The sequence below is a fragment of the Dermochelys coriacea genome, chromosome 13 (genome assembly GCF_009764565.3).
Source record: "Dermochelys coriacea isolate rDerCor1 chromosome 13, rDerCor1.pri.v4, whole genome shotgun sequence".
Lineage (NCBI taxonomy): Eukaryota > Metazoa > Chordata > Testudines > Dermochelyidae > Dermochelys > Dermochelys coriacea.
In genome coordinates, this window is record NC_050080.1 from 38,137,918 (window position 1) to 38,164,189 (window position 26,272).

The 26,272-nt window shown below is 53.7% G+C and overlaps 3 protein-coding genes across 6 annotated transcripts in view; 1 reads left to right on the forward strand and 2 right to left on the reverse strand.

The window, feature by feature from the left end:
• ADCY4 (adenylate cyclase 4) overlaps positions 1-11,864 on the forward strand; it is a 29,167-nt gene extending 17,303 nt beyond the window's left edge. Inside the window, exons 19-25 of the mRNA XM_038369625.2 lie at positions 592-676; positions 1,222-1,380; positions 3,977-4,123; positions 4,325-4,432; positions 4,696-4,810; positions 5,359-5,483; positions 9,663-11,864. Coding sequence (XP_038225553.1) covers positions 592-676; positions 1,222-1,380; positions 3,977-4,123; positions 4,325-4,432; positions 4,696-4,810; positions 5,359-5,483; positions 9,663-9,815 — 892 coding nt within the window. The 3' untranslated portion in view covers positions 9,816-11,864. The remainder of the gene's footprint in view (positions 1-591; positions 677-1,221; positions 1,381-3,976; positions 4,124-4,324; positions 4,433-4,695; positions 4,811-5,358; positions 5,484-9,662) is intronic.
• On the reverse strand, positions 11,630-16,401 carry LTB4R (leukotriene B4 receptor). Its single transcript, XM_038369630.2, has 2 exons — positions 15,968-16,401; positions 11,630-14,569 (listed from the first exon to the last, which is right to left on the reverse strand). The coding sequence occupies exon 2, from the start codon at positions 14,550-14,552 to the stop codon at positions 13,506-13,508; it is 1,047 nt and encodes a 348-aa protein (XP_038225558.1). The 5' UTR covers positions 14,553-14,569; positions 15,968-16,401; the 3' UTR covers positions 11,630-13,505.
• A 636-nt stretch (positions 16,402-17,037) lies between these two features.
• LTB4R2 (leukotriene B4 receptor 2) lies at positions 17,038-25,754 on the reverse strand. 4 transcript variants are annotated; one of them, XM_043495965.1, is made up of 4 exons: positions 25,348-25,754; positions 23,816-24,503; positions 21,212-21,578; positions 17,038-19,910 (listed from the first exon to the last, which is right to left on the reverse strand). In XM_043495965.1, exon 4 carries the CDS (start codon positions 19,874-19,876, stop codon positions 18,761-18,763), a length of 1,116 nt encoding a protein of 371 aa, XP_043351900.1. In that variant the 5' UTR covers positions 19,877-19,910; positions 21,212-21,578; positions 23,816-24,503; positions 25,348-25,754; the 3' UTR covers positions 17,038-18,760. The 4 variants fall into 4 exon arrangements, with proteins under 4 accessions (XP_043351900.1, XP_043351899.1, XP_038225556.2 ...); XM_043495964.1 differs by lacking the exon at positions 23,816-24,503; XM_038369628.2 differs by lacking the exons at positions 21,212-21,578; positions 23,816-24,503; positions 25,348-25,754 and adding an exon at positions 20,515-20,921.
• Positions 25,755-26,272: the final 518 nt, after the last annotated feature.

A 26,272-nucleotide genomic window follows, 5' to 3' on the forward strand; every position in this document is an offset into this window, starting at 1 on the left:
ATGGCCAGGGTAGAGGGCCCCCTACATAGCCCCTGCCCCAGCAGAACCCAGAAGTCTTCCACTCAAACACAACGCAGTCCTGCTTAGCCGGTCCGAGCTGGGCCCAGGTCTGCTCTCCACTTAGGGTTACCAGATGTCTAGTTTTCTACCAGAAAGATGCACTGACTGGACACTACAAGTCCGGTTACCCGTGATGGGCGGCAGGGAGGGGAGGCACCAGGTCATCAACCCATGCCAGCCCCTGCTCAGCCAGGGCCGCCTCCTATATCTTGTGAGCAGGCAGGCAGGCTCTGCGCCAGACTGCAGCTGCGGAGCAGAGGGAACCCAGGGCAGGGAGGTGGCGGAGAGGATCCGGCTAGGAGGAAGTGGGAGAGAGAGGGGAGCGAGCAGGGCCTTGGGGGAAGAGGCAGAGAAGTGGGCAGGGCCTCAAGGGAAGAAGCTGTGTGGGGGGCATGGGTGGGGTCTCGAGGAAACACATGGAGCAGGGTCAGGGTCTCGAGGGAAGAGGCGGGGCATGGGGTACTGGTTGTCAGCAATTAGAAAGTTGCCAACCCTCTCTCTGCTACCTGGTCTCTCTCCTTCTGCCCACAGGCCAGGGGTCCTGAAGGAACCCAAGCTGATGGGAGCCGTTTCCTTCTTTGTCTTCTTCTTCACCCTGCTGGCCCTGGCTAGACAAGTGAGTCACAGGGCCCCCTAGGGCTGGGGCCCTGCCACCCCAGACACCTGTGTCCTATTCCCCCTCCCAGTTTCTCCCGCTGTGGAGCTGAGAGCTGCAGGGCCTACTGGGGATCTCCCCTGGGTTCCCTTCTCTATCCCAGTCTGTCCTGCTGCAGTGCCCCTGGGGTGAGCACCTGGTCCTGCTACCCAGGACACCTGGGTCCAGTGTCCCATCCCAGTCTGTTGGGGTGCGAGCCCCCTAGAAGAAAGTCTCCTGTGCTGCCGTCCCAGACACCTGGGTCCCACTCTCTCCCTGGGTGCTGGGAGCTGCAGTGTCCCTACAGGTGAGTGCCCTGCACTTCCATCCCGGGGGCCTGGGTCCCATTCCTTGTCCCAGGCTCTCCCCCCAGGTGCTGGGAGTTGCATGCTATCCTGGATGCCTGGGACCCATCCCACTCGCTCCTACTGGATGCTGGGAAGTGCAGGGCCCATTAGGGTGAGAAGCACCCCTCTCCGGGACTGAGGGGTGCTAATGGGCGAGGCCCCTTTGTGTTTCTCTCGAAGAACGAGTATTATTGCCGCCTTGACTTCTTGTGGAAGAAGAAGTTCAAGAAGGAGCGTGAGGAGATCGAGACCATGGAGAACCTGAACCGTGTCCTCCTGGAGAATGTGCTCCCGGCCGACGTGGCGCAGCAATTCATTGGCCAGAACCGGCGTAACGAGGTCAGCCCAGCTGTGAGCCTCCCCTTTAACGGGGGAATTTCTCACTGCCACCATTCAATTCTCCAATGCCGCCACCCGGCGGCCAAGCTGGGGGCTGCAGCCAGAAGGAAGCAGGCTAATGATTCATAGAATTTCCCCGAGTTTAAGGCCGAAAGGGACAGTTAGGTCAGCTAGTCTGACTTCCTGTGGAACACAAGTCACTGATCTTCACCCAGGTACCCCTGCACTGAGCCCAGCTTGGGTTAGACTAAAGTGTTTCAGTCCTTGGGAGGCTAAATTGCTGTGACCACTGGAGAGAGATTGAGGTGCTGCCAATGCCTGAGGACCCTGCAATGGCAGGAATTTGATTTGGTGACATGAGCCCAGGTGATGCCGGCAGGCATCCCACGCTCTATGCTTCAGAGGAAGGTGGAAACTTGCCCCAGATCCTTGCCAATCTCACCTGGAGGGAGGTTCCTTCCCCACCACAAATCTGGTGACCTAGAGCATGTGCTCCAGACTGACCAGCCAGGCATCTAGACGCAGGGTTCTCTGAACCACCTCAGAGTCCTGGTCCACCCCATCCAATGTCCCATCTGCAGCTGTGGCCAATCCCTGAGACTTCAGAGGAAGGTGAAAAAATACCATGGAATGCATCTGGCCAATTATGCATTGAAGGGGAAAAGAATCTGACCTCTGCATTCCCCATCCTGGCCCCGTCTCCCTGGGGCTGAGAGCTGCGGGTCCCATAGGGATGTCACTGTGGATGTCTGGGTCCCATTCTCCATCCCACTCCCCCTGTGGGGCTGAAAGCTGTGGGACTCATGGGGATGTTGTCCCAGATCTCTGGGTCCCATTCCCCATGCTACTCCCTCATCTGTGGTGCTGAGAACAGCAGGGCCTATAGGAGAACTCTCCTGAACGCCTGGGTCTCGTTCCTGAGATCCTGACATGGCGCGTTTCCATATAAGTTTGCCAACGTATGGACACTCAGTTCCCATTGCAATTATTGGGATTTAAGATTGTAGGACTGGAAAAGGCCTCTTGGGTCACCAAATGCAGGTCCTGCTACCTCAGATAGCCCTGTCTTCCCTATCAAGCACCATCCTCACACTATTATAGGGTCTCCCCACCACCGCCAGTCCTATTAGAGGCTGTTCCAGAACCTCCTTTGTCTGATGGTCGGAAACCTTCTTATCTTCTCCAGCCTCATCTGCTCCCTGGTTAGTTTATCCCGTTTGTTCTTGTGCCAGCATTGTCCTTTAGTTTCATTAGCGCTTCCCCCGCCCTGGTGTTTCCCCCGATGTAGTCACAGAGAGCAATCAGCCTATATTTCAAGCTAAATAAACCCAGCTCTTTTTCCTCTTGTCAGACTGGCTCTCTATTCCCCCGATCATCCTTGCAGCCCTTCTCTGCATCTGGTCTAACTTGAATGAATTTGAGCTACTGAATCATGTTGGCTGGTTTGAGCATCTCAACAGCTGCTGTTGAATTGCTCGTGTGGGGTCTGTGTGTGATGGTGTTGTGGAATCTTTTTGGTGTGATGTTGTTGAGTGGGGCAGTGGTTGGGTTAGGTGGGTCATAATATTGGTTGTTTTGGGTTTTGTTTCATGCGAGGTGATGGATAGGTTCAGGAGGCTGTGGTGGTTGGGATAAATCATGGTGGTCTGGGGGGGTTTTGCTTTGGGGTGAGGTGTATTTGGGGCTGGTTGGTTGGTGGTTGGGTTTAGTGATGGGTGGGTTGTCTGGGTTTGGTGTGTAGTGTTGGTTGGGGCTGGCTGGGTTTCACTGATTGTGCTGGTTGGCTGTGGTGCACTGTGTTAGTTGGTGGTGTTTGGGTTTGATTGGTTGAGATGGTAGGTGTGTTTGCTGGAGTGGGCTCTGGTGGCTGACTGGGATGGGCTGCGTTTGGGTAGTTGGATGGGTTTGATGACTGCTGTGTTGGTTGAGAATGTTTGGGTTTGGTTGGCTATGGTGATGCCTGTGTTAGTTGGGGTGGTTGGCTTTGGTGCACTGTGTTAGTTGGGGGTGTTTGGGTTTGGCTGGCTGTGATGAGAGGTGTGTTGCTGGAGTTGGCTGACTGTGGTGGGTTGTGTTGACTGGGGTGGTTGGGTACGTGCTGATGGCTGTGTTAGCGGGGGATGTTTGGCTTTGATTGGCTGTGGTGATCAATACGTTGGTTGAGTTTGGATAGCTGTGTTGGTTGGAGGTGGAGTCTATAATGGACTGTAGGGGTGTGGTTTGGTAGGCTGTATTGTTTGGGAGTGGTTGGGTTTGTATGGCTGTGCTGCTTGGAGTTGGCTGGTTGTGGTGGGTTCTGGCTGGCTCAGGTGGGTGGTACTGATCGCGGTGGTGGGTTGGCTGGCTGGGTGTACTGGCTGGGGATGATGGTTGGGGTTGGTGGGCTATATTGGCTGTACTGATTGTGGTGGTTGAATAGGTTTAGTGAGGTCTGTGTTGGTTGGGGGTGGTTTGCATTTGGTTGGTGGTAGGGTTGGCTGTGGTAGGTGGGTTTTGGCTGTGGTTTGATTTGTGTCTATCTGCCCTGTCCACGCTCTGTGTGAAGTTATCAGAAAGTGATGCGCTGTCTCTCTCTCTCACCCACCCTCCCATCCAGGACCTTTACCATCAATCCTATGACTGTGTCTGTGTCCTCTTCGCCTCCATCCCTGACTTCAAGGAGTTCTATTCTGAGTCCAACGTCAACCATGAAGGGCTGGAGTGCTTGCGGCTGCTCAACGAGATCATTGCAGATTTTGATGAGGTCCGAGGCGGTTCAGATGAGATCTGGGCACTGGAAAGTGGGCAGCATCTCAGCACATTGTTAATGGGTCATGGGGCCAATCTGGGGCAGAGGGCTTCTGTCTCAATAGAGCTGGTTGGGCCGAGGATCCAATCCAAGGGAAGTAGGGGGAGTGAGACGGGGCTGAATGGACCAATGACTTGGTTATTTCCAATCCTGCAGCTGCTCTCAAAGCCAAAATTCAGTGGCGTGGAGAAGATCAAGACCATTGGCAGCACCTACATGGCAGCTACGGGATTAAATGCCACTTCTGGCCAGGACAATCAGCAGGTACCTCCTTTCTCTTTCCTTTCCAGAGCTCCAGCCAAGTGTTCCCCAGTTTCCCAGAACCCCTTGGGGCTGGGTGACAGCTCCTGAGCTTCCCCTGTGTCCCATCTCTCTCAGACTCTTGCTCATCTCCTGGACATATGCTCTGATGATGGGTTGACTGTTTTCTCATTGGTTGTGGGTGGGGTTAGGCATTGGTTTCCTGATTGTGATTGGTGGACTTTCCCCCTCCTCCCACTGTGGCGGTGGTCGGGTTTACCCTTCAGGATGCCGAGAGGAGCTACACGCATCTGGGCATCATGGTGGAGTTCGCGGTGGCCCTGATAGCCAAGCTGGATATCATCAATAAACACTCCTTCAACACCTTCAAACTCCGTGTGGGTGAGTCCCCTCCAACCTAGATCAGGAACAATCTCCCCCAGGATCTGCAACCTTTGCTGTCCATTGGATGTGGCCAGCATTGGCATGACCAACGTTGACCCTATTGGTTGACCATGGCTGACGGCCAATGTTGGGCCTGCTGGTTGGCCTTGCAGGTTGGGCACACCAACTATGGCCTCCGCTGACCTCACTCAACTGGCCATGCTTCCTCAATTTCCAGTGATGACCCCACCCACTTGACCACATGCACAATGATCAGTGTTGACCCTGCTCAGATGGTTGATTTGGGGATATGTGATTGGGGAGGAACAATGTAGGGATTGGGGAAATGTGTTTTGTATTTGGGTATCAGGATTTCAACATTGGGTGCTGGAATGTTGATATTCGGTGCTGGGATTTCAGGGGTGTTCCAACAGACTGTCATGCCGGATCATTTTTGAGGCTCTCATGAAATGTTCACATGGTCTCGCCCTGCACAAATCTTACTAGCTGTGTCCCCCATCCTCCTACATTTGTCTCTCTCTCACACCTTCCCACATTCTTTCCAGGTATAAACCATGGCCCAGTGGTGGCTGGTGTGATTGGAGCACAGAAACCCCAATATGACATTTGGGGAAACACAGTGAATGTGGCGAGTCGCATGGAGAGCACCGGGGTGCTGGGGAAGATCCAGGTATGAGGAATGATGCAGTGTTGCCAACTTAGTGACTTAGTGACTTTTTGGTTTCCCTAGCGAGAAAATAAGTGTCAAAGTGACCAGTGACAAATCTAGTGACTTTCACTAGTCCATTGCAGTGACATTCAGAGAAAGACATCACCAATGTGTGTAGTCACAACATCATTCACAAGCAGCTTGATAGTGTTAATCAAATCCATTCCATGCTCTTCTTACTAGATTCTGTTGCACACCAAGTCAATGTCATCATGTCTCAGCTGAGCATGTCCTCGGAAGGAATCACATTCCAGGGTGTCTTGGGCTGAAATCACTATAATCGTCAGGCGAGGAACAGAAGTTCGTGCCGACTAATTAAATACTTTGCTAAAGCCAGGTGCACTTTGGTGAGAGGAGCATATTAGCCAGGGCCTGTGAGTTCTTTCTCCCTGCTCCGTAGTTGGTAGCACAGCCTGTGATGCAGGGAAAGCCGGCTAATGAAGCGAGCAGGGCGGGCGAGTCAGGTTAGCCAGCGAGGAGAGCTACATGGATGGAAGATGGGGTAGGATGAGATGGGGCCATGTGCCCCAATGGGGCAGGGGGCACCATTGCCTTCAGAGAGGAAGCCCTTACTACAGGATCAAAGGTGGAGCTAGCTTGATTTTCCTCTTTACTTCTTCCCCTGGTGTGGCCTGGGGTTAACGGCCCAGCTGTTTCCAGAAATGAAACCCTGGCAGTGGGGACGAAGGGGTCTGGCTAGCAGACTTTTTTGTTTTTAAATATACTTTCCTGGCTCCCTGCAGTGCTGAGCTCAGGTCAGGCGAATGCCCTCTTCCCCCTGGCTCTGGGCCCTCCCTTTCACTAACCTGTCGGCTCAAATCCAGGCTGGCAAGACGAGGCTCAGCTGAAATGAACCAACCCCAGCCGACCTGGGCTGCAGTGTACAGAGAGCCCTTCCCAATGAGCAGAGGGCACCCTCCTGATGATGACTGAACTGGTGTAGTTGCTTCCGGTGTGCAACAGAATGTAGTAAGAAGAGCATGGAATGGATTTGATTAACACTATCAAGCTGCTTGTGAATGATTTTGTGACTATACTCACCTCTGTGTGTGTGTGTGTGTGATTCTCTGTTGAATTCTCTGGAAATTTGGTTTGGTGACATTTTTGACCCCTTTTGAGTGCTTAAACAGCTTCATCTAGCGACTTTTCAGGGTTTGTCTGGTGACTTCCTGCTATGTGTAATTGGCAACACTGTTGTGGGGGGCACTGCTGTGGGGTAGCTCACAGCACTAGGGTCCCTCACTGGGCATGCAGTGGGGAAGCTCACACTGGAGGGAAGAAAGTGGGGAGAGCAGGATGGACGTGTGGTCCCCAACCTCACCTAGGCCCTACCTAGGACAGGCAGGCAGAAAAGGTGGGGGAGTTGCATTGTATGTAAGGGAGCACTATGACTGCTCAGAGCTCCAGTATGAAACTGCAGAAAAACCTGAGAGTCTCTGGATTAAATTTAGAAGTGTGAGCAACAAGAGTGATTTCATGGTGGGAGTCTGCTATAGACCACTGGACCAGGGGGATGAGGTGGACGAGGCTTTCTTCCAGCAACTCACGGAAGTTACTAGATCGCAGTCCCTGGTTCTCATGGGAGACTTCAATCACCCTGATATCTGCTGGGAGAGCAATATAGTGGTGCATGGACAATCCAGGGAGTTTTTTGAAAGTGTAGGGGACAATTTCCTGGTGCAAGTGCTGGAGGAACCAACTGGGGCAGAGCTCTTCTTGACTAGCTGCTCCAAAACTGGGAAGAATTAGTAGGGGAAGCAAAAGTGGATGGGAACCTGGGAGGCAGTGACCATGAGATGGTCGAGTTCAGGATCCTGACACAGGGAAGAAAGGAGAGCAGCAGAATACAGACCCTGGACTTCAGAAAAGCAGACTTTGACTCTCTCAGGGAACTGATGGGCAGGATCCCCTGGGAGAGTAACATGACGTGGAAAGGAGTCCAGGACAGTTGGCTGTATTTTAAAGAATCCTTATTGAGGTCACAGGGACAAACCATCCCAATGTGTAGAAAGAATAGCAAATATGGCAGGTGACGAGCTTGGCTTAACAGTGAAATCCTTGCTGATCTTAAACAAAAAAGAAGTGGAAGACTGGACAAATGACCAGGGAAGAGTATAAAAATATTTCTCGGGCATGCAGGAGTGAAATGAGGAAGGCCAAATCACACCTGGTGTTGCAGCTAGCAAGAGATGTTAAGAGTAATAAGAAGGGTTTCTTCAGGTATGTTAGCAACAAGAAGAAAGTCCAGGAAAGTGGTGGCCCCTTACTGAAGGAGGGAGGCAACCTAGCGACAGAGGATGTGGAAAAAGCTAATATACTCAATGCTTTTTTTGCCTCTGTCTTCACGAACAAGGTCAGCTCCCAAACTATTGCACTGGGCAGCACAGCATGGAGAGGAGGTGACCAGCCCTCTGTGGAGAAAGAAGTGGTTCGGGACTATTTAGAAAAGCTGGACGAGCACAAGTCCATGGGGCCGGATGCGCTGCATCCGAGGGTGCTAAAAGAGTTGGCAGATGTGATTGCAGAGCCATTGGCCATTATCTTTGAAAACTCATGGCGATCGGGGGAAGTCCCGGACGACTGGAAAAAGGCTAATGTAGTGCCCATCTTTAAAAAAGGGAAGGAGGAGGATCCTAGGAACTACAGGCCAGTCAGCCTCACCTCAGTCCCTGGAAAAATCATGGAGCAGGTCCTCAAGGAATCAATTCTGAAGTACTTAGAGGAGAGGAAAGTGATCAGGAACAGTCAGCATGGATTCACCAAGGGCAAGTCATGCCTGACATATCTAATTGCCTTCTATGACGAGATAACTGGCTCTGTGGATGAGGGGAAAGCAGTGGACGTGTTGTTCCTTGCCTTTAGCAAAGCTTTTGACATGGTCTCCCACAGTATTCTTGCCAGCAAGTTAAAGAAGTATGGGCTGGATGAATGGACTATAAGGTGGATATAAAGTTGGCTAGATTGTCGGGTTCAACGGGTAGTGACCGGCTGCCAACTAGACATGGAGCCATTGATATCAAGTGGAGTCCCCCAAGGGTCAGTCCTCGGGCTGGTTTTGTTCAATATCTTCATAAACGATCTGTAGGATGGTGTGGATTGCACCCTCAGCAAGTTTGCAGATGACACTAAACTGGGAGGAGAGGTAGATATGCTGGAGGGTAGGGATAGGATACAGAGGGCCCTAGACAAATTAGAGGATTGGGCCAAAAGAAATCTGATGAGGTTCAAGTGCAGGGTCCTGCACTTAGGACGGAAGAATCCCATGCACTGCTACAGACTAGGGACCGAATGGCTTGGCAGCAGTTCTGCAGAAAAGGACCTAGGGGTTACACTGGACGAGAAGCTGGATATGAGTCAACGGTTTGCCCTTATTGCCAAGAAGGTCAATGGCATTTTGGGCTGTATAAGTAGGGGCATTGCCAGCAGATCGAGGGATGTGATTGTTCCTCTCTATTCGACATTGGTGAGGCCTCATCTGGGGTACTATGTCCAGTTTTGAGCTCCACACTACAAGAAGGATGTGGAAAAATTGGAAAGCGTCCAGCAAAGGGCAACAAAAATGATTAGGGGACTGGAATACATGACTTTTGAGGAGAGGCTGAGGGAATTGGGATTGTTTAGTCTGCAGAAGGGAAGAATGAGGGGGGATTTGATAGCTGCTTTCAACTACCTGAAAGGGGGTTCCAAAGAGGATGGATCTAGACTGTTCTCAGTGGTAGCAGATGACAGAACAAGGAGTAATGGTCTCAAGTTGCAGTGCGGGAGGTTTAGGTTGGATATTAGGAAAAACATTTTCACTAGGAGGGTGGTGAAACACTAGAATGCGTTACCTAGGGAGGTGGTGGAATCTGCTTCCTTAGAAAGGCCTTTTAAGGTCAGGCTTGACAAAGCCCTGGCTGGGATGATTTAGTTGGGGATTGGTCCTGCTTTGAGCAGGGGGTTGGACTAGATACCTCCTGAGGTCCCTTCCAACCTTGATATTCTATGATACCTGTCATGACCTACTCAGGGACCATGGCATCGCTGTGGGGAAGCTTGCAGCACCAGAATCCCCCCCAACCCCCACCCTGGAGCTCGTAGAGATGCTGAAATTACAAGGCTAATTTTCTCCCTTCCCTCCTTTACTCCTCCTCCCCCCAGGTCACAGAAGAGACGGCCAGGGCCCTGGAGACCCTGGGTTACACCTGCTACCTCCGTGGGGTTATCAAGGTCAAGGGCAAAGGCCAGCTACGGACCTACTACGTTTGCACCGACCTGTCCCGCTCTGGCCTGCAGGCCCCCATGCTCAGCTGAGAGCTTCCCCCCCCCAACCCCCCGCACAAATGGACACAGCACCGCCTACAGAGGGCTGGTTTCCGTCCGTCCCATTGTAGTACTTCCTCCTCACCACTGGGGGGAGCTGGCACAGGAGACTGATGGCTTTGCATTCATCCCACTCATGTCATGACTTGATGCCTGGACTCAGTCTTTCACAATGAGACAAGTGAAGGGCTGCGGGAGACTTTGGGGGGCAGCTCACAGGGCGATGAACCCCCCCCAAAGGAGGCATGGAAGGGGGGCTGTTTTGAGGTGGATGGGGTTCAGAAGGGAATGACACCCCTAAAGAGCTGGGTGAGATAACATGGGCGTACAGGGAGAGTTCAGAATAACATGATCCCCCTCAGTGAGGGGCTGGGGGAGCCAGATGAGGAGAGTCCCCCCTCTCCCCCTTTTAATTCCTCTTCCTTGAAGCCGGCCCACCCCCACCCCCAGGCCCCAAATGTGCTGTGGTCTCAGCCTCATCTGTGTATGTGCATCCTGTTACCCAAGATCAGTGGCAGGAAACCGCAGCTTCCGGAGAGACCAGAACTGGCTTCCCTGGGAAGATCATCCTTCCCCAGAGTGTGCCAGAGCCTGCAGGGCGGGGCAGGTTTAAGGGGGGATTGTGTGTGCAGGGTGGGGGGGGGTGTGCATGCACATGCACACACATGAGTGTGTAGGGGGAATTTCCTATAGCTTTAATATAGGCAGGGCCATTAGTCAGCCTGATTGCCTGGCAGCTCCCCGTATAAGACCCTGTTTTCTGATAATCTTCCTGAACTCGGGCTGAAATTTCCCACACTGGGCTGATTTTTTTTTTTTTTCTGGAAAGTTTCAGCCGAATAAGTTCAGCCGTTTCGGAGAGCGAGGCTAGTGAAAAATCCACTGGTTTGCCCATGTGAACTTCTGGCGAGCTTTTCTTTCAGCTGCCCTAGTGCCCCCTTGCTTCGGAGCAGGAACTTGGAAATATGGCAGCTAAGAGCCTCTACTGATTCGGTCTGTACCTGAGACTCAGCAGACTTCCCAGCAGTTGCAGCTCGGGGCCAAGATGATGCTGAGGACAAGCACTGGGAGCAGGGTTCCTGTCTCACTTCCGCTCTCAATGCGCCCCTGCTGGGCCCAGGAGACAGAAGCTGCCCGATTTCAGTGAAGAGGGGAGAAATTGGGTGAGGGGAGTTTAGGCAAGGGGAATGAGGAGCCTGGGAGGGGAGGGGAGGGGGCAGAGCTTGGAGGCGGGCAGAGTTGGCACTAGGAGCTTAGAAAGGGGACTGAGACTGGCTGGGCAAGGAGACTGGGACCAAGAGGGGAGACTGGGACTGGCTGGGCAGCGAGACTGGAAGCTAAGAAGAGACAGTGGGACTGGGAGCTGCTGGGATGGGGGATTTTTAGGTCAGAAGTGGGCAATAGATCATTTAGGCTGACCTCAGAGGACACTGGGGCTGTCTGGACAACGAGACTAGGGCTGTCTGGGTGGGGAGCCTGGGACTGGCTGGACAAGGAGACCAGGACTGGAAGCCAGGGAGAGAAATGGAAAGTGGGAGATAGGGGTAAGGGGGCTGGGAGCCAGGAGGTGCTGGTATGGGGAGACTGTGTGCAGCCGAGGCACTGTTATGGGAGCAAACAGCTGTGCCACCAACGCTTGTTCCCCTCTAGTGCAGGCCCATATCGAGGATGACAACCTACTACTGCTACCGGTTATTCTGCCGATCTCTGTGCAGTGGATCCAATGATTCCAGCCCTGCTGATGAGCCATGTGGGTGTCAATATGATGCCACAGGAGGGGATTTCTGAGTGGGGTTTTTTTTTGTTTTGGTTTTATTTGTTTTTTTCCGTTTGCTTTTGTAAAAATCCAGGAAATCACCCACAAAAGCTACATTAAATGAATATTATTAAGGTTACAAGCATGCCCAAAGGAGGAAATGCCCAAATTCAGGGGCCCTGTGCAAAACTGACTTTGGTAATGGTCTTTTAACATAGTTTTTTGTGGATGGAATTATTATATTTAAGGTCATGTAGGAATGCACAGCATTACTGATTTGTAAACGGTGTCTCTGTGGCTATCTGTCACTCGCCGCACACACATTAAGCAATTTTTTTCCCCCCGAGCAGGGGGTGGCAGGGACACACACACACACACTGCAGGTCTGATCCCCTGCCGCAGGGGGACACACACACATCACACAGCAGGGGGCAGCAGCAGGGCCTAATGAGTCGAATGGCTAACGAGAAAGGAACCAATCAGAATGCTACCGCAGGTGTGAAGGATGCACAGCTTCCCAGGGCCAGCAGGCTACAAGGAAACTTTCCTTTAATTAAGCGAATTAACACAGAGGGTGAATTCACACGCTGAGGGGCTGGGTTGGAGCCAGGGCAACCCTGGCAGGGATAGGCCATGTGTCCCATTCCCCACCCGCTAAGCCAGCCGGTCATCCCCCCGCCAAGTAGGGGCTGGATTTGAGCTGGCGCCCCCTAGGAGGGATGAATCGTATACTTACTACCCTGGTTTTAAGCAGGTGCCAGAGCTTAAAATAGCTGCTTCTAGTTGTGTCACTATGGAACGATGGCTTGCAGTACCCTAGCTGGCCACTGGGAGCAGCCAACCACACGTCTCAGCTCAGATGGGAGATAGGAAAGCTCCCTGGTGAAATCCCGTATTCCCTTTTTATCTGGCTGTGAAAATAGACTTAGGGGAAGGATGGTTTTGTGGTTCAGGCCCCTGGACTGGGTCACCAGACACCTGCATTCTATTCCTTGTTCTTCCACAGACTCCCTATATTGCCTTTGACAAGTCGCTGCACCTCCCACATGCCTCAGTTTCCCCATTTGCAAAATAGGGATAATAATCCTGTCTTTGCCCATTTAGACTGCAAGTTCCTAGAAGCAGGGGCTGTCTCACCATGGGTTTGTGCAGTGCCTGGCACAATGGGGGCCCTGCTCTTGGATGGGGCCAGTGCAGCCTCAAGTGCCTCTTGTAGCTTCCTGAAGACATGGACTCACCCAGCCTCAGCCTCTCAACATTCTCTCCCTCTCACCCTCACCCTGTTTCTCTCCATCTCTTCCCCTGCCACCTGCCTCTGTCCCTCAACCGTTCTCCTCTACCTCTCCAACTTTCATTTCCCCGCCACTTGAACAGACGGGGTGCTTCCTCTCCACAGAACAATGGCAGTGCCTTCACTCCCTAAATCATATATCCCCATTTAGACTTGAGTCCCTTTTTCATATTTACACAAAATCTATTTATTCTCCTGGTGTAGCTGGGCCAGTTCCTGTTGGTGTCAAGGTGGAGATGTTGGAGTCTGGGTTTGTTCCCGCAAAGTCACAGCTGGTGAAGAAGGGGAAAATGGGTGTTGCGGGAAGGTTGTTCAGACCAGGTCAACCCCCAAATAAGAAGCAAACGAACACACTCCCAGCAAATTCTTGATAGTTTCACCATCACTCCATGAAGGAGCCAGTTGGAAGATTTTTTCCATTCTTGTTCCACACGGACACAGGACTAGCCCAACGTGTTGATGGATGAGGTGGGATTGTTAGGAGTTCCCATCCCACATGCCCTAGTGCTAGTCCAGAGTGATGGTGGATGTGCTGGGATTAGTGGTGCTCCAGTCCCACATGTCCCCAGGTCTAGTCCAGGGTGTTGCTGGATGCAGTGGGATTGTCAGAGTGCCTGTCCCACATGGCCGAGGGCTACTCCAGGGGGTTGGTGGAGAGGGTGATGCTCTCTGGGTTCCCATCCTGCACCACCTCCAACTTGGCCTCCTCGCGCCGCTGGATGGTCCGCCCCGTCCCCTGCCGCGTGCTGGACATCTCTGAGGCCGTCCCCTCAAAGAGCTTGGCCATGAAGCCGATGCCGGCCGACTTAATCAAGGCACCGCCGGTGAAGGTATAGAGGATGGGGTTGACGCTGCTGCTGAAGAAAGCCAGAGCTGTCAGGGTGGGCCGGGCTAACTTCCCAGCCATGATGAGACCCTTGGAGTGGCTCAGGGCCCCAGCCACGTCTAGGATGTTCACCACATGGAAGGGTAGCCAGAAGAGGGCGAAGGCAGCCACAATCAGCACAATGAGCCGGCTGGTGCGGCGCTTCCTCCGGAAGCGGGTCTCCTGCAGCCTGCGCCCGATGACGAAGTAGCTCCAGATGATGGCAGCGAAGGGCAGCACAAAGCCGGTCAGGGTCTCAAAAAGGTTGTGGAAGACAAGGTGGCCAGTGGTGGGATGGGACAGGTCACAGAGAAGGTGCCTGCCACTGTGCACCAGCTTGCGGTAGAAAATGACAGGCATGGCAAGGAGGAAAGAGACAATCCAGATGGCCAGGACCAAGGACCTGACCACCATGGCAGTCCGGATCTTCTGGGAGATGAAGGGCTTAGTGACAGCTAAGCAGCGGTCCAGACTCATGAGGGTGATGAGGAAGATGCTGGCGTACATGCTGACGCCGCAGACATAGTGGCACAGCTGGCAGACCACAGGGCCGAACTCCCACTTTCCGGCGCTCAGGAGCCGAAGGAAGAAAGGGGAAGTGAGCAGCACGGCGCAGTCAGCCAAGGCCAGGTGGAGGATGAGGAGGCAGGTGACCGTGCGCTTCTGGACACGCCAGAGGGCACTCCACACCACGAAGACGTTGCCCGGGAAGCCCAGGATGAAGGCCAAGGAGAGCACGGTCAGCCCCAGCTTGGCGCCGGGCAACTGGGGCAGCGCACCTGGCTGGGCAGTGGTGTTGAAGGTGACGTTGGTCATCGGGGCGAGAGAAGGGTCTGGAGGATAGGAAGGTTAGAGAGAACTACAATAAGGACTCTATACTGTGTCTCCTGCCTCAGTTTCCATAATCCAAAATACAGCCCTCCATCCCCCTCCACCGCTCCACCCATCCCCATACGCACTCCTCCATCCCCCTTCATGCACCCCTCCATCCCCCCATACGCACCCCTCCATTCACCTATACACCCCATCATCCCCCCACATGCACACATCCATCCCCCCCACTCCTCTGTCTATCCATCCCCATTCACAATCTTCCATGCCCCTCCATTTCCCCACACACCTGTCTATCCATTGCCATACACACCTCTCCATCCCCCATGCTGCTGTATCCAGCCCCATAAGCACCCCTGCCTATCCATCCCCATATGCACCCCCTCCAGCCCCCACATACACCACTCCATCCCCCATACTCCTCTGTCTATCCATCTCCATACGTACCTCTCTATACCCCCATACACACCCCTCCATCCCTCCACATGCCTCGTTCTATCCATCCCTCCCACACCCATCCATCTCCCTACTTCCCTCTGTCTATCCATCCCTATGCACATCCATCCACGCCACCATCTACTCCATACATATCCATCCCCACATAACCCCCGTCTATCTTCACATCCAGTCCTCCATGCACCCCACCCTATTGTCTATCCATCGTCATGTACATCTCTTCACCTCCAGCCACATCCCTCCATCCACCCCCACTCGTCTATTTATCCCCATATACATCCACCCCCTCTATCTATCTATCTACCCCCCCCATCCCCATACGCCCCCTGATTCCATCCCCCCATTCATCCCCATACGCCCACCATCTAACTATCTACCTGCCTTCAGACCCCACTTTGCTCCGTGGCAGTGGCGGGGGTAGGGGAGGGGATGGATGGGTGGCTCTCAAGGCGGGAAGAGGTGTATGGTTTCCTGAGGACAATGTGGGTTGCTGATGGGGCAACTTCCTCCCTGCGCTTGCACCGTTCGGTGCTAATTCCACCCGTCATTTCACAGCAAAAGGGGGGTAGATTGTGGGAAGGGGGAGAGGGAGACACCTCCCAGTGAAAGAGCCGACCAGGGGACTGGAGGACAATGGGGAGGGCAGGAGTTTGGCAGCACCCCAGGATCCAGGGACCCGACTGCCCTCCACCCCCACTGACTTAGGTGATATGGTTCCCCCACATACACCCCCCAGCTCTGCGACCGACCTGCAGCCCCCTGCTGGCCCAGCCCAGCCCCCACCCCCCAGCTCTGCCAGTGCCGGCTCACACCCAAACCACAGCCCCCTGCTAGCCCAGCCCTGGGATCCCCCCAGCTCTGCCAGGGCCCCTCACTCCCAACGCACAGACTCCTGCTAGCCCAGCCTGGTCATCCCCACAGCTCAGCCTGAACTGAAGGCTTACAGTTAATCCTTAGGACCTTCTTGCCCTAGTCAGAGCTTCCTCCAGCCGCATCAGCAGTGGGGCATCTCTCAGAGCCACCCCAGTCCGTCTGGCTGCTCCGAGGTGGCTGAGTCAGCGGCTACGAGCATCTAGCGGAAGCTTCAGCAGCGTTGGGTAACCCACAGGCAGATCCGCCCCCCTGAGAGCTGGGTGCCTCGGGTGAGGTGACCTAAAAGCAAATGGGGAAAATGGGGTCACTTTTTTTTCAGGGTTGGGAGGGGATAGTTGCATGTCAAAGACAAAGCTCCCTACTGTCAGGACAGTGGGTCACCCTAGGTGGAGGGGAGAAGGGACCATGCTTCTTGGGACCCAGGCATCCGGCTCTGCTTCCTCTCCCTCCTGCCCCAGAGTGGAGCCCATTGGGAGGGAGGCGAAAGGGAAGCTGGAAACCTCTATCCCCCTTCCCCCCCACACCTCCCCGGAGCCCTGGACTGGATCGGTGGGTGAAGTGACACCCTCCCTGATGCTGGAGAACAGTTTCCCACATGATGATCACGCCTTGGGTTGAGTCACACAACCTGCAACAACTGTGGGGGGAGAGCCCCCTACTGAGCCCCCCCTCCCCACAGCACAGTGCCCCCTAGCACCGCAGAGGGCTCAGCACTGACTGTGGGGGCAGAGCACCCCCTACTGAGTCCCCGCTCCACAGCACAGTGCCCCCTAGCACCACACGGGGCTCAGCACTGACTGTGGGGGGAGAGCCCCCTACTGAGCCCCCCTCCCCGCTCTAACCACTAGATCCCACTCCCTGAGCCACAATTGACCCCAGGAGTCCTGGTTCCCAGCCCCCCCGCTCTAACCACTAGACCCCACTCCCTGAGCCACAACAGAACCCAGTAGTCCTGGTTCCCAGCCCTCCCTCCCCACTCTAACCACTAGACCCACTCCCTGAGTCACAATTGAACCCAGGAGTCCTGGTTCCCGGCCCTCCCTCCCCACTCTAACCACTAGACCCCTCTCCCTGAGCCACTGTAGAACCCAGGAGTCCTGGTTCCCGGCCCTCCCTCCCCACTCTAACCACTAGACCCTTCTCCCTGAGCCACAATAGAACCCAGGAGTCCTGGCTTCCAGCCCTCCGCACCCAACCACTAGACCCCACTCCTCTCCCAGAGGCAGGGATCAAATCCACCTTTAATTGACCCAACCCAACTAATAAGAGTCTGAAAGCTTTTCATGACTTCCTGAAGTTGAACAGGAACTCTGGGTGTCAGATGAATTTTCAACACCTATGAAGTGGTTTATTACAATTAGTTCTATGTAACATAAACATGGGCTCTTAACACACCAATGATCGATTTATTTATAGATCTACTGACCAAAGAATGAGTTTGATGGTATGTAACCCTCAACCTATCACCTCATGTGGGTGTTGTCTGAGCAAAGATCTTGTTGTCCTGCGGTTCAGAGACAAGATGGTATCGGTCCATGAATTCAAAGGATGATATTTTTAGTACTATCAGCACAAATCTGGGTCAGATCAGGCCCTCCTGTTGTGGCAGGTGTTGCAGAGATCCCCACAGAGATCAGGGCCCAGATTGTGCCTGGGGCTGCACATACCCTGACTGAGATCGGGGTGGGGTCCTCCCTTGTGTCCTGCGTTGCACAGACTCAGAATGACAGCCAACTCCTGCCTTATTTACAAACTAAATAGACAAGGGATGGGAGGAGAAACTGAGGCAGAGAGAGAGGAAGTTTATTGCCTAAGGACTCATAGCAGATCAGTGGCAGAGCCAGGAATGGAACCCAGGAGTCCTGATGCCCAGCCCTCAATGTTCTAACTTCAATGTCCACTCCCCTCCCAGAGCTAGGGATAGAACCCAGGAGTCCTGGCTCTCAGCTACCACTGCTCTAACCACTAGACACCACTCCCCTCCAAGAGCTAGGGATAGAACCCAGGAACATTGACTGGGTAGCGGTACCCATATAACAACCTTTGTATTACATCAGGTGAGTAGCTGGCCTGGCCCCCTGTATTCACGGCACCTACAGGTGGTAACCACATGAGTCCATGGGGCAAGGGACAGCGGCATGTGCCCTGGGCCATACCCGGCAGGGCCATGGGGCCAGTCTGGGAGCAGGGCAGTTCCTATGTCTTTCTAGTCTATGACCTGGACTCGCAATGTGCACATTTCACCACAAAGAGGCAGCAGTTTGCTCCCATTAATACAACATGGGAATGGGAGTCCAGCACAAAGACATTCCCCTTTAAATGCCCCTTAAAGGGGAAGTGACCCTGAAATTTGGACTCTGGCAGTGAGAAACGGTGTCCTTAAAGGGGACATCTCCCTGAGGATCAGAGTCTGGCAGTGAGAAATTCCACTCTTAAAGGGAAAGTCTCCATGCTGGATGGAGTCTGGCAGGGTTAAACTGTGCCTGCGAAGGGCATGTCCCATGACACAGGAGGGGCACAAGAACGTAAGGCAGCAGTGTTTGGCAGTAAGAAATTCCCCTTTAAGAGCAAATTAAAGGGGAAGCATCTATGAGGGCCAGAATCTGGCAGTGAGAAATGTTTGGCACAACTTCCCTTTAAAAGCAAATTAAAAGGGAAGTGTCCATGAAGATCAGTATCCAGTAGTGAGAAATGTCTGGCAGCAAGAAACTCTCCTTTAAGAGCAAATTAAAGGGGAGGTCCATGAGGACCTGCTCTTAAAGGGAAAGTGTCTATGAGAAACCATGTCCAGCAGAGAGAAACTTCACCCTTAAAGGGAAAGCACCCGCAAGGGTAGTGAACAAGTAGGACTGCATAAGAGCGGGCTAAGGGGCTGCAGCTTGGTGTGGATCCTGTCCAGGGGGTGTCAACTGCCCTATGGCCCCGTCCTGCTTGACCCCTTCCCCCCATGCCTGCAGCTGCCCTATCTCCATGCCTTCCCCTGCTACTGTGTCCTTGTCTAGGTCCCTCTGGGAGGGCGACTTCTTGTGCACCTCCCCGGAGGCCCCCTCGAAGAACTGAGCGATGAACTTGGCCCCTGAGGTCTTGATCAGGTCCCCGGCGGCGAAGACGTAGAGGACAGGATTAATGCTGCTGCTGAGGAAGGCCAGGGCAGTGGCCCCCGCCCGGCCAGCCTTCCACGCATGGCCCAGGCTCTCCGCCACCCTCCCTGAGGCCACATTGGAGGCAACCTGCAGCACGTTGACCACGTGGTAGGGCACCCAGAGGGCAGCAAAGCAGAGCACCAAGGCGGCTATGAGCTTCCCTGTCCGTGCTCCGTGGCGGTGCCACCGCCGCCCCCGCAGTCGCACCAAGATGGCGGAGTAGCAGCCCACAATGACTGCAAAGGGCACCACAAAGGCCACCACCGTCTCCATGGTGAAGTGGAAGACAGCCTGTCCCGGTGTGGCATGGCACGGCTCGCAGATCAGCCACCGCCCGGATGGGTCTGACAGCAGCTGCCGGTACACAAAGGCCGGGACAGCCAACAAGACAGCTGCTGCCCAGAGGGCGGCCAAGATCTTGACCACCAGGCGCTTCTTGCGGATGGCTTGGGAGAGGTAGGGCCGGCTGACGGCCAAGCACCGGTCCACGCTCATGAGTGTAATGATGAAGATGCTGGCGTACATGTTGACGCAACAAAGATAGTAGACGCCTTTGCAGATGGCAAGGCCGAAGAACCAGGTCTTGAAAGTGAGGAAGAGGATGAAGAAGGGCGTGAGCAGGAGGACGGCCCCGTCGGCCATGGCCAGGTTGAGGACCAGCAGGCAGGTGACTGAGCGGCAGCTGGGCTTCATCTTCCACAGGATGCTCCACACCACAAACAGGTTGCCCGGCAGCCCGATCAGAGCGGCCAGGAGGAGGAAAACGATTCCGGTCACGCTGGAGACCGAGGACGTCAGGAGGGTGACGTTGCTGGATGTGTGCAGGCAGCTGTTCATGGTGGCATCGGGCACGGGGCCAGGACAGATTTCCCTGTTGGAGAGGGAGGAGATGAGGTTAGAAGGGCTGAGATACAACAGAGATGGAGAGAGTGGCATCTAGTGATAGATAGATAGATAGATAGATAGATAGATTAGATTAGATAGAGAAGGATGTATGGGGATAGATAGCTAGATTAGATAGATAGAGGGTACGGGGATGGATGGATGACAAGAAAGAGATACAGGTGTTTATGGGGATAGACCGATGGATAGATGGAAGAACACAGGAGGTTCGTATGGGGAGATAGATTAGAAACAGAAAGTGTATTAGAAAGAAAGAAAGAGAAAAGAAGAAAGAAAGAAAGAAAGAAGAAAAGGAAGAAAGAAAGAAGAAGAAAGAAAAAAAGAAAAGAAAGAAAGAAGAAGAAAGAAGAAGAAACCCACAGCTCTGTCAGTACCCCTTAATCCTGACATGCAGACCCCTTCTATCCCAGCCCTGTGCTCCCCCCGAACTCTGCCATTGCCCTCACTCCCAGCCCACAGCCCCCTGCTAGCCCAGCTCTGCTCCCCGCCCTGCCAATGCCCCTCACTCCCGACCCACAGCCCCTGCTAACCCAGCTGCCGGTGCCCCTCACTCCCGACCGAACGTACCCCACTGAGAGGCCTCCAATCCAGGCGGGCGTGTCCTGTCCTCTCCTAGCCCAGTCCCTCCATGGCCGGGTGGGGGCTGGCTGGAAGCTCGGCACGTCTGGACTGTAGTCGCTGAGTAATGGGGCCCCAGAGCACAGGGCTGGGCAGAGGAGCAGCCAGGCGGGTTGGCAGGATCCCCCCAGCCACTCCCGTAGGCTCCCAGGGAGGGAAGGGTTGGGTGGGGACACACCTCGGAGCACCCAGGGCTGGAAGAAGCGGCTTCTGGAGACTCTGTCATTTCTCCCATCCCCGCCCCACTCCCGACACCCACCGGGAAAAGATGACAGCGCAGGATGGGTGCTGGGGGCTGATAAGGTCCCCAGAGCCCTGTGTGAGAGAAAACCTGGAGGGCTCTGAGAGCTTCCACACGCCTCTGCCCCTCACTCCCGACCCGCAGCCCCTGCTAGCCCAGCCCTGCACCCCCACAGCCCTGCCGGTGCCCCTCACTCCCGACCCGCAGCCCCTGCTAGCCCAGCCCTGCCCCGCCCCCAGCTCATGGGAAATGATCCCATTAAAGTGGTTTCTCTCAGAGATCCCAGGCCTCTCTGCCAACATGGTATTTCAAAAATAAGAGATTGTTTTCCTAGTCCCCCACCCCACCCCTCCTCCTGATATTAATATTATTATTATTCATTATTATTAATACTAATGAGCAGGACTCACCTACATTCACCAGGGGTGTTTCCTGCTGCTGTTTGGAGCACTCGGCAACCCCTGATTGTGTTGCACAGAGATGAAAACAGAAGGGAGGCGTCTTGTAATAAGGCCACCCTGTAACATTTGCATCTGTAACTATTCAGCTGAGACTCCTTCTTTCGGGAACCGAGAAGCGCTAGCTAACATGCTCCAGCGGGGCCGGCGGGAGATTCCCTGGCCTGCCCGTAGAATGTAGGGCCCACCAATGTTTCAGAATGAGACTCCACACCTGGCTATTCCACCTACGCACGCCTCCATCCTCAGCCCGGGTTGGGTGCTTCAGGGAATGTCTGTTCCTTTGTCAACTCCCCTGCCAGGCGTGCTGAGACTGGAGCTGAAAGAAAACCCCGGCTTCCTGCTGGCCTGATCTAATCCTTAAAATCTTCACCACGCCCTGAGCTGGGGAGAGAACCCAGGAGTCCTGGCTCCCAGCCCCCCTTGCTGTAACTCACTAGACCCACTCCCCTCCCAGAACCGGCAGTAGAACGCAGGTGTCCTGGACCCCAGCTCTAACCCACTTCGCCCCTTTTCCTCCCCTCCCAGAGCTGGGGATAAAACCCAGGAGTCCTGGCTTCCTGTTTTGTTATGCGATTGCAGTGCTGAGGCTGGAAAAGAGGCCCCCAGGGTGCTGAGTCACCTGCCTGCTCCCTGCACCATGGCATCCCCAGGTGCCGATGCTAATTTCGAGGGGAAAGCGCTCCCTACTGAGCCTCCCACCCGACTCCCAGCAGCACAGCACCCCCTAGTTCTGTCCCAGGGCCAGCACTGACGGCAAGCACTGACTCGTCTCTGCCACTTCCCATAGCATTCACTGACTTCCCTCACCCTGGTTTGCTTGGGTAGGTTGAGGACAACTCGGCCCCGCATGTAGGGCTGGGAAGGACCTTGAGAGATCACCAAGGTCAGCCCCTGCATTGAAGTGTGGGATGCCTCAGAATCAGATTGGAATCCAGGAGTCCTGGGTCTCAGCCCCTCTGCTCTAACCACTAGTCCCTACTCCCCTCCCAGAGCTAGAAGAAAACCGTGGCCTGCAGAGTTTTAGCGATAGAGAGAGGGAGAATGGGTGTTTTCCCTGCTGCCCCCTGCTGGACAGGACGAGCCCTGCTCTGTGTGTGTGTGTGTGTGTGTCCGTGCCTCCTGCTGCTGTAGTGACCACATGACAGTGAGTGTCTAGCTGGGTTCTAACGTGGCCATGACCCGTCTGGACTTCCTTTTGCCCAATCGCCACAGCCTCCCTGCTTAGTCATTGCCCTCCCCCTCCCTGCTGCTAGAATCCATCCCAAATAACATCCCCGGCCTGCACTCCCCCCAACAGCACCCAACTAACCTGCCGTCAGGGTCCCATCCTGATCCACTGCTCAGCCTGAGCTCTCCACTCCACCCTCCTCGCTCGTCACCAGGATCCCATCCTGATCACCCCCATCCATGGCACTCCTGGTCTCATCAAGAGTTGCTGCTGGGCTAAGAGTGGGGCCCAAACACCTGGGTTCTCTGCCCCTTATCCCCAATGTCTGTCCTGGGGGGGGGGGGTGAACACACCATCTCACAGCTAGGAAGGTCAGAGAGGCTGGGGGCTGGCAGGGGGGCTGCAATAGAGACATTGAGACATAGAGACATATTTTTCTGGAACATCATCTGATGGTACCCAAGTGTATAACACAGGGAGCTGCTCCCCCAGAGTATAATCTGATAATACTCAAGGACAGCACGTTGCATAGAGATGTATCCCTGGAGCAGCTTCACCTCAGGATCTCATAGTGCTACTGAAGACGATAGTACTGTAGTATGGAAATAGTATTAAATGCAGAAAGATACTTCCCTGGAGTATCATCTGGTAATACCTCGTTATAGTACAGTACTACTGAAGAAACCTGTGCTAAGATCCAGGAATACTATTGAATGCACTCAGATACCTCCCTGGAGCAACACCGACTCCGTAGTGTAATATTTGCAGTGGTGTTGCAGCTGTGTTGGTCCCAGAATAGTAGAGCGACAAGGCAGGTGAGGCAATATCTCATATTGGACCAACTTCTGCTGGTGGATGAGACAAGCTTTCAAGCTTGCATGGAGCTGGAGTAGAGATGGTCCAATAAAAGATATTACCTCACCTACCTTGACACTAATAAGAACATAAGAACAGCCATATTGGGTCAGACCAAAGGTCCATCTAGCCCAGTGTCCTGTCTTCCGATGGTGGCCAATGCCAGATCCCCCAGAGGGAATGAACAGAACAAGGAATCATCACGTGATCCATCCCGTCGCCCATTCCCAGCTTCTGGCAAACAGAGGCTAGCAACACCATCTCTGCCCATCCTAGCTGATAGCCATTGATGGGCTTATCCTCCATCCAGGCTGCTTTTGAAGACATCAAGAGATGGAGAATCTATCACTTCCCCTAGGAGTTTGTCCCACTGGTTAATCACCCTCCCAGTTAGAAATCTGTGCCTTATTTCTAATTTGAATGTGTCCAGATTCAACTTCCAGCTATTAGTGCTCATGTTGCCTTTCTCCACTTGATTAACGAGGACTTCGGTAGCCAGTATTTTCTCTTATACATCATAATCAGCTCACCTCTTTGTTTGGATGGGCCCACTTGACCATCCGTCTCCCTCCGTAGAACTGCCCTAGCCTCATCGCCATTGTTCAGTCCTCCACTCTTTGTGTCCTCTGTACATTTTGTCAACAGTGATTTCATAGTGACTTCCAGACCATTGTTGACACCGTTGAGTGGCGTCAGGGGACTTCACTGGAAACACCTCCTTTCACTGATGATGATTCCCCAGTGAGAACTATGTGACAACAATCTATCAATCAGCTATTCCTTAGTCCACTACCATGCGCTCCATTGGTGTGATAAGCTGTACTAGGTCAAATGCCTCACCAAAGCCTGTGTCTGTTACATCTACGCAGTGACCTTTACCAACCACACTTGTGATCTCACCAAAGTTCTCATCAATGATTTAAATCAGGTTTGTTTGACAAGAGCTACTTTCCATAACACCATGTTGACTGAGTTCTTGTGTGCTTGATGGGGGAATGACCCACCCACCTATCTCCACCCTTTAGTTCCTCTTTCATTCTTTGCTTCTAGATGGGCAACCTCCAAGTTGTATGAGGTCTTTAAGATGTAGGATGTAGAAGGCGGTGGCAGAACCTCATCTGGAAGGCCGAGTCCAGCTTTGGCTGGAGAAAGAGGAATTCCAGCTGGAGCAGGTGCAGAGAATGGCTCCTGGGATGATCCCGGGACTGGAGAGCCAGCCTCATGAGAGGAGAATTAAAGGGAGCCTAACGTGAAAGCCAAGAGGTGGTGTTATTTCTTTCTATGAATAGAGCTGCGGCGAATCACCAGGGAGGCCGAAGAGCTAGTGAAGGTAGTGGACAATGAAGGCTTGTGACCACCAGAGGAGGGAGGTTCTGGGACAGCCTCCAATAGCAGCACTGAGGGGGCAAATGACCTAGCCAATGTGAAGACGGCACTTGATAGGTTTATGAATGGAATTCTGAGATGGGGCTGCATCCAACAGCAAGGAGGTGGACTCCACGACCCAGGTAACCCTTTCCAGTTCTACGACCCTAAGCAAGACACCTCCTTAAGGAGATGGGGAGGACACCTTAGACCCCTCCCAGGAGATCTGATTTCCAGGTCACCAAATCAAGGCCTTTAAAATCTAGACCATTTAACTCAAGATGGGATATTTTCTTAGCTCTATCAGGGACCGATTCAGATTTGATCCAGTGTCTCAGCTGTCGGCAGCTTGTCCCGACAGACTGAGGGAATGCCTCGGGGGGGTTCATCTGTACCCCAGCTGTAGTCCCCAAAGTTCACTGCTTCACCCACCAGTGGCTTTTGTTTTTTCCCTCCATCCTGTGTCATCCACGGATTTGCTCAGACCGCCAATTGGCATTCAGTGTGAACGATACAAGACTCCGTGTATGAATGATCAGCCAGAGTGAGATAAGCATCTCCTTCTTCCCTGCTGCCATGGGTATGTGACTCAGAGAACATAATTTTCAGCAGAGCTACATGACTCTCTTCATATTTTCCATACACATGTGTTGCAAAGATTACAATGACCAGCACGACACAGGCATTCACTAGATACCTCATGTGAGCTTCTTTGGTGAACCCATGGGATCCCTCTATCAGCTGGTATCACGAGGTCTTTGGGTCCCAGCATGGGCACCATGGGGGGAAGGTTTCATCAGCTCTGATTGAAAACAGGACGGAGGAAATGAGTGAAACAGCTATGCCAACAAGCAGAGAGGAAGCCATAGATAACATCAGTGCACTGGCAGCAAGATGGTGCCGATACCACTAGAATGATGAGCTAGTCGTGCTGAACAAGGGGTTTGCAGCATAATAAGAACAGCGTTTACCCTTCTCCAGACCTTGCCGTTATGGGAGGGTGGCCGAGACTTTTGCTCATGTGAAATGACACCACCACAAGCCGGCAGAGGGGAAACCAAGGCATAGCCATGGCCAGTGACCTGCCCAGCGAGGGAACTAGAAGCCAGGAGTCCTAACTTCCACCCTCCCCTGCTCTAACCCATTAGTCCCCACTTCCCTCCCAGATCTGGGGATGGAATCCAGGCCCCCAGCTCTAACCCCCTAGTCCCCACTCTGCTGCCAGCATAGGTGCCGACTCCATGGGTGCTCTGGGGCTGGAGCACTCATGGGGGAAAAATGGTGGGTGCTCAGCACCCACCGTCAGCCCCCTTATCAGCTCCCCCCCCACCTCCCCAAGCTCCTCCCAGGGGTCCCACTCCTCCTTCTGCACCCCAGCCCTCTTGCTTTTCACCATGAGCTCTGCCCAGCCAATCCAGACGATACAGACCCCCACGGCAGAGAAGTGACCCAGATGCCCCCTCTCTGCAGTGACAGGGCTAGGTGGCTGTTTTCTGCTCCACTGGGTAGCTTAGCAATTCGTGGAAACCGCCGGCCTGAGTCCCACTCAACAGGGGAAGGAGTTGCAGTTTGTGGTCCAAAGGAGAATTACCATTCGGTGTCAGCAGTGCAGAGCCAATGAC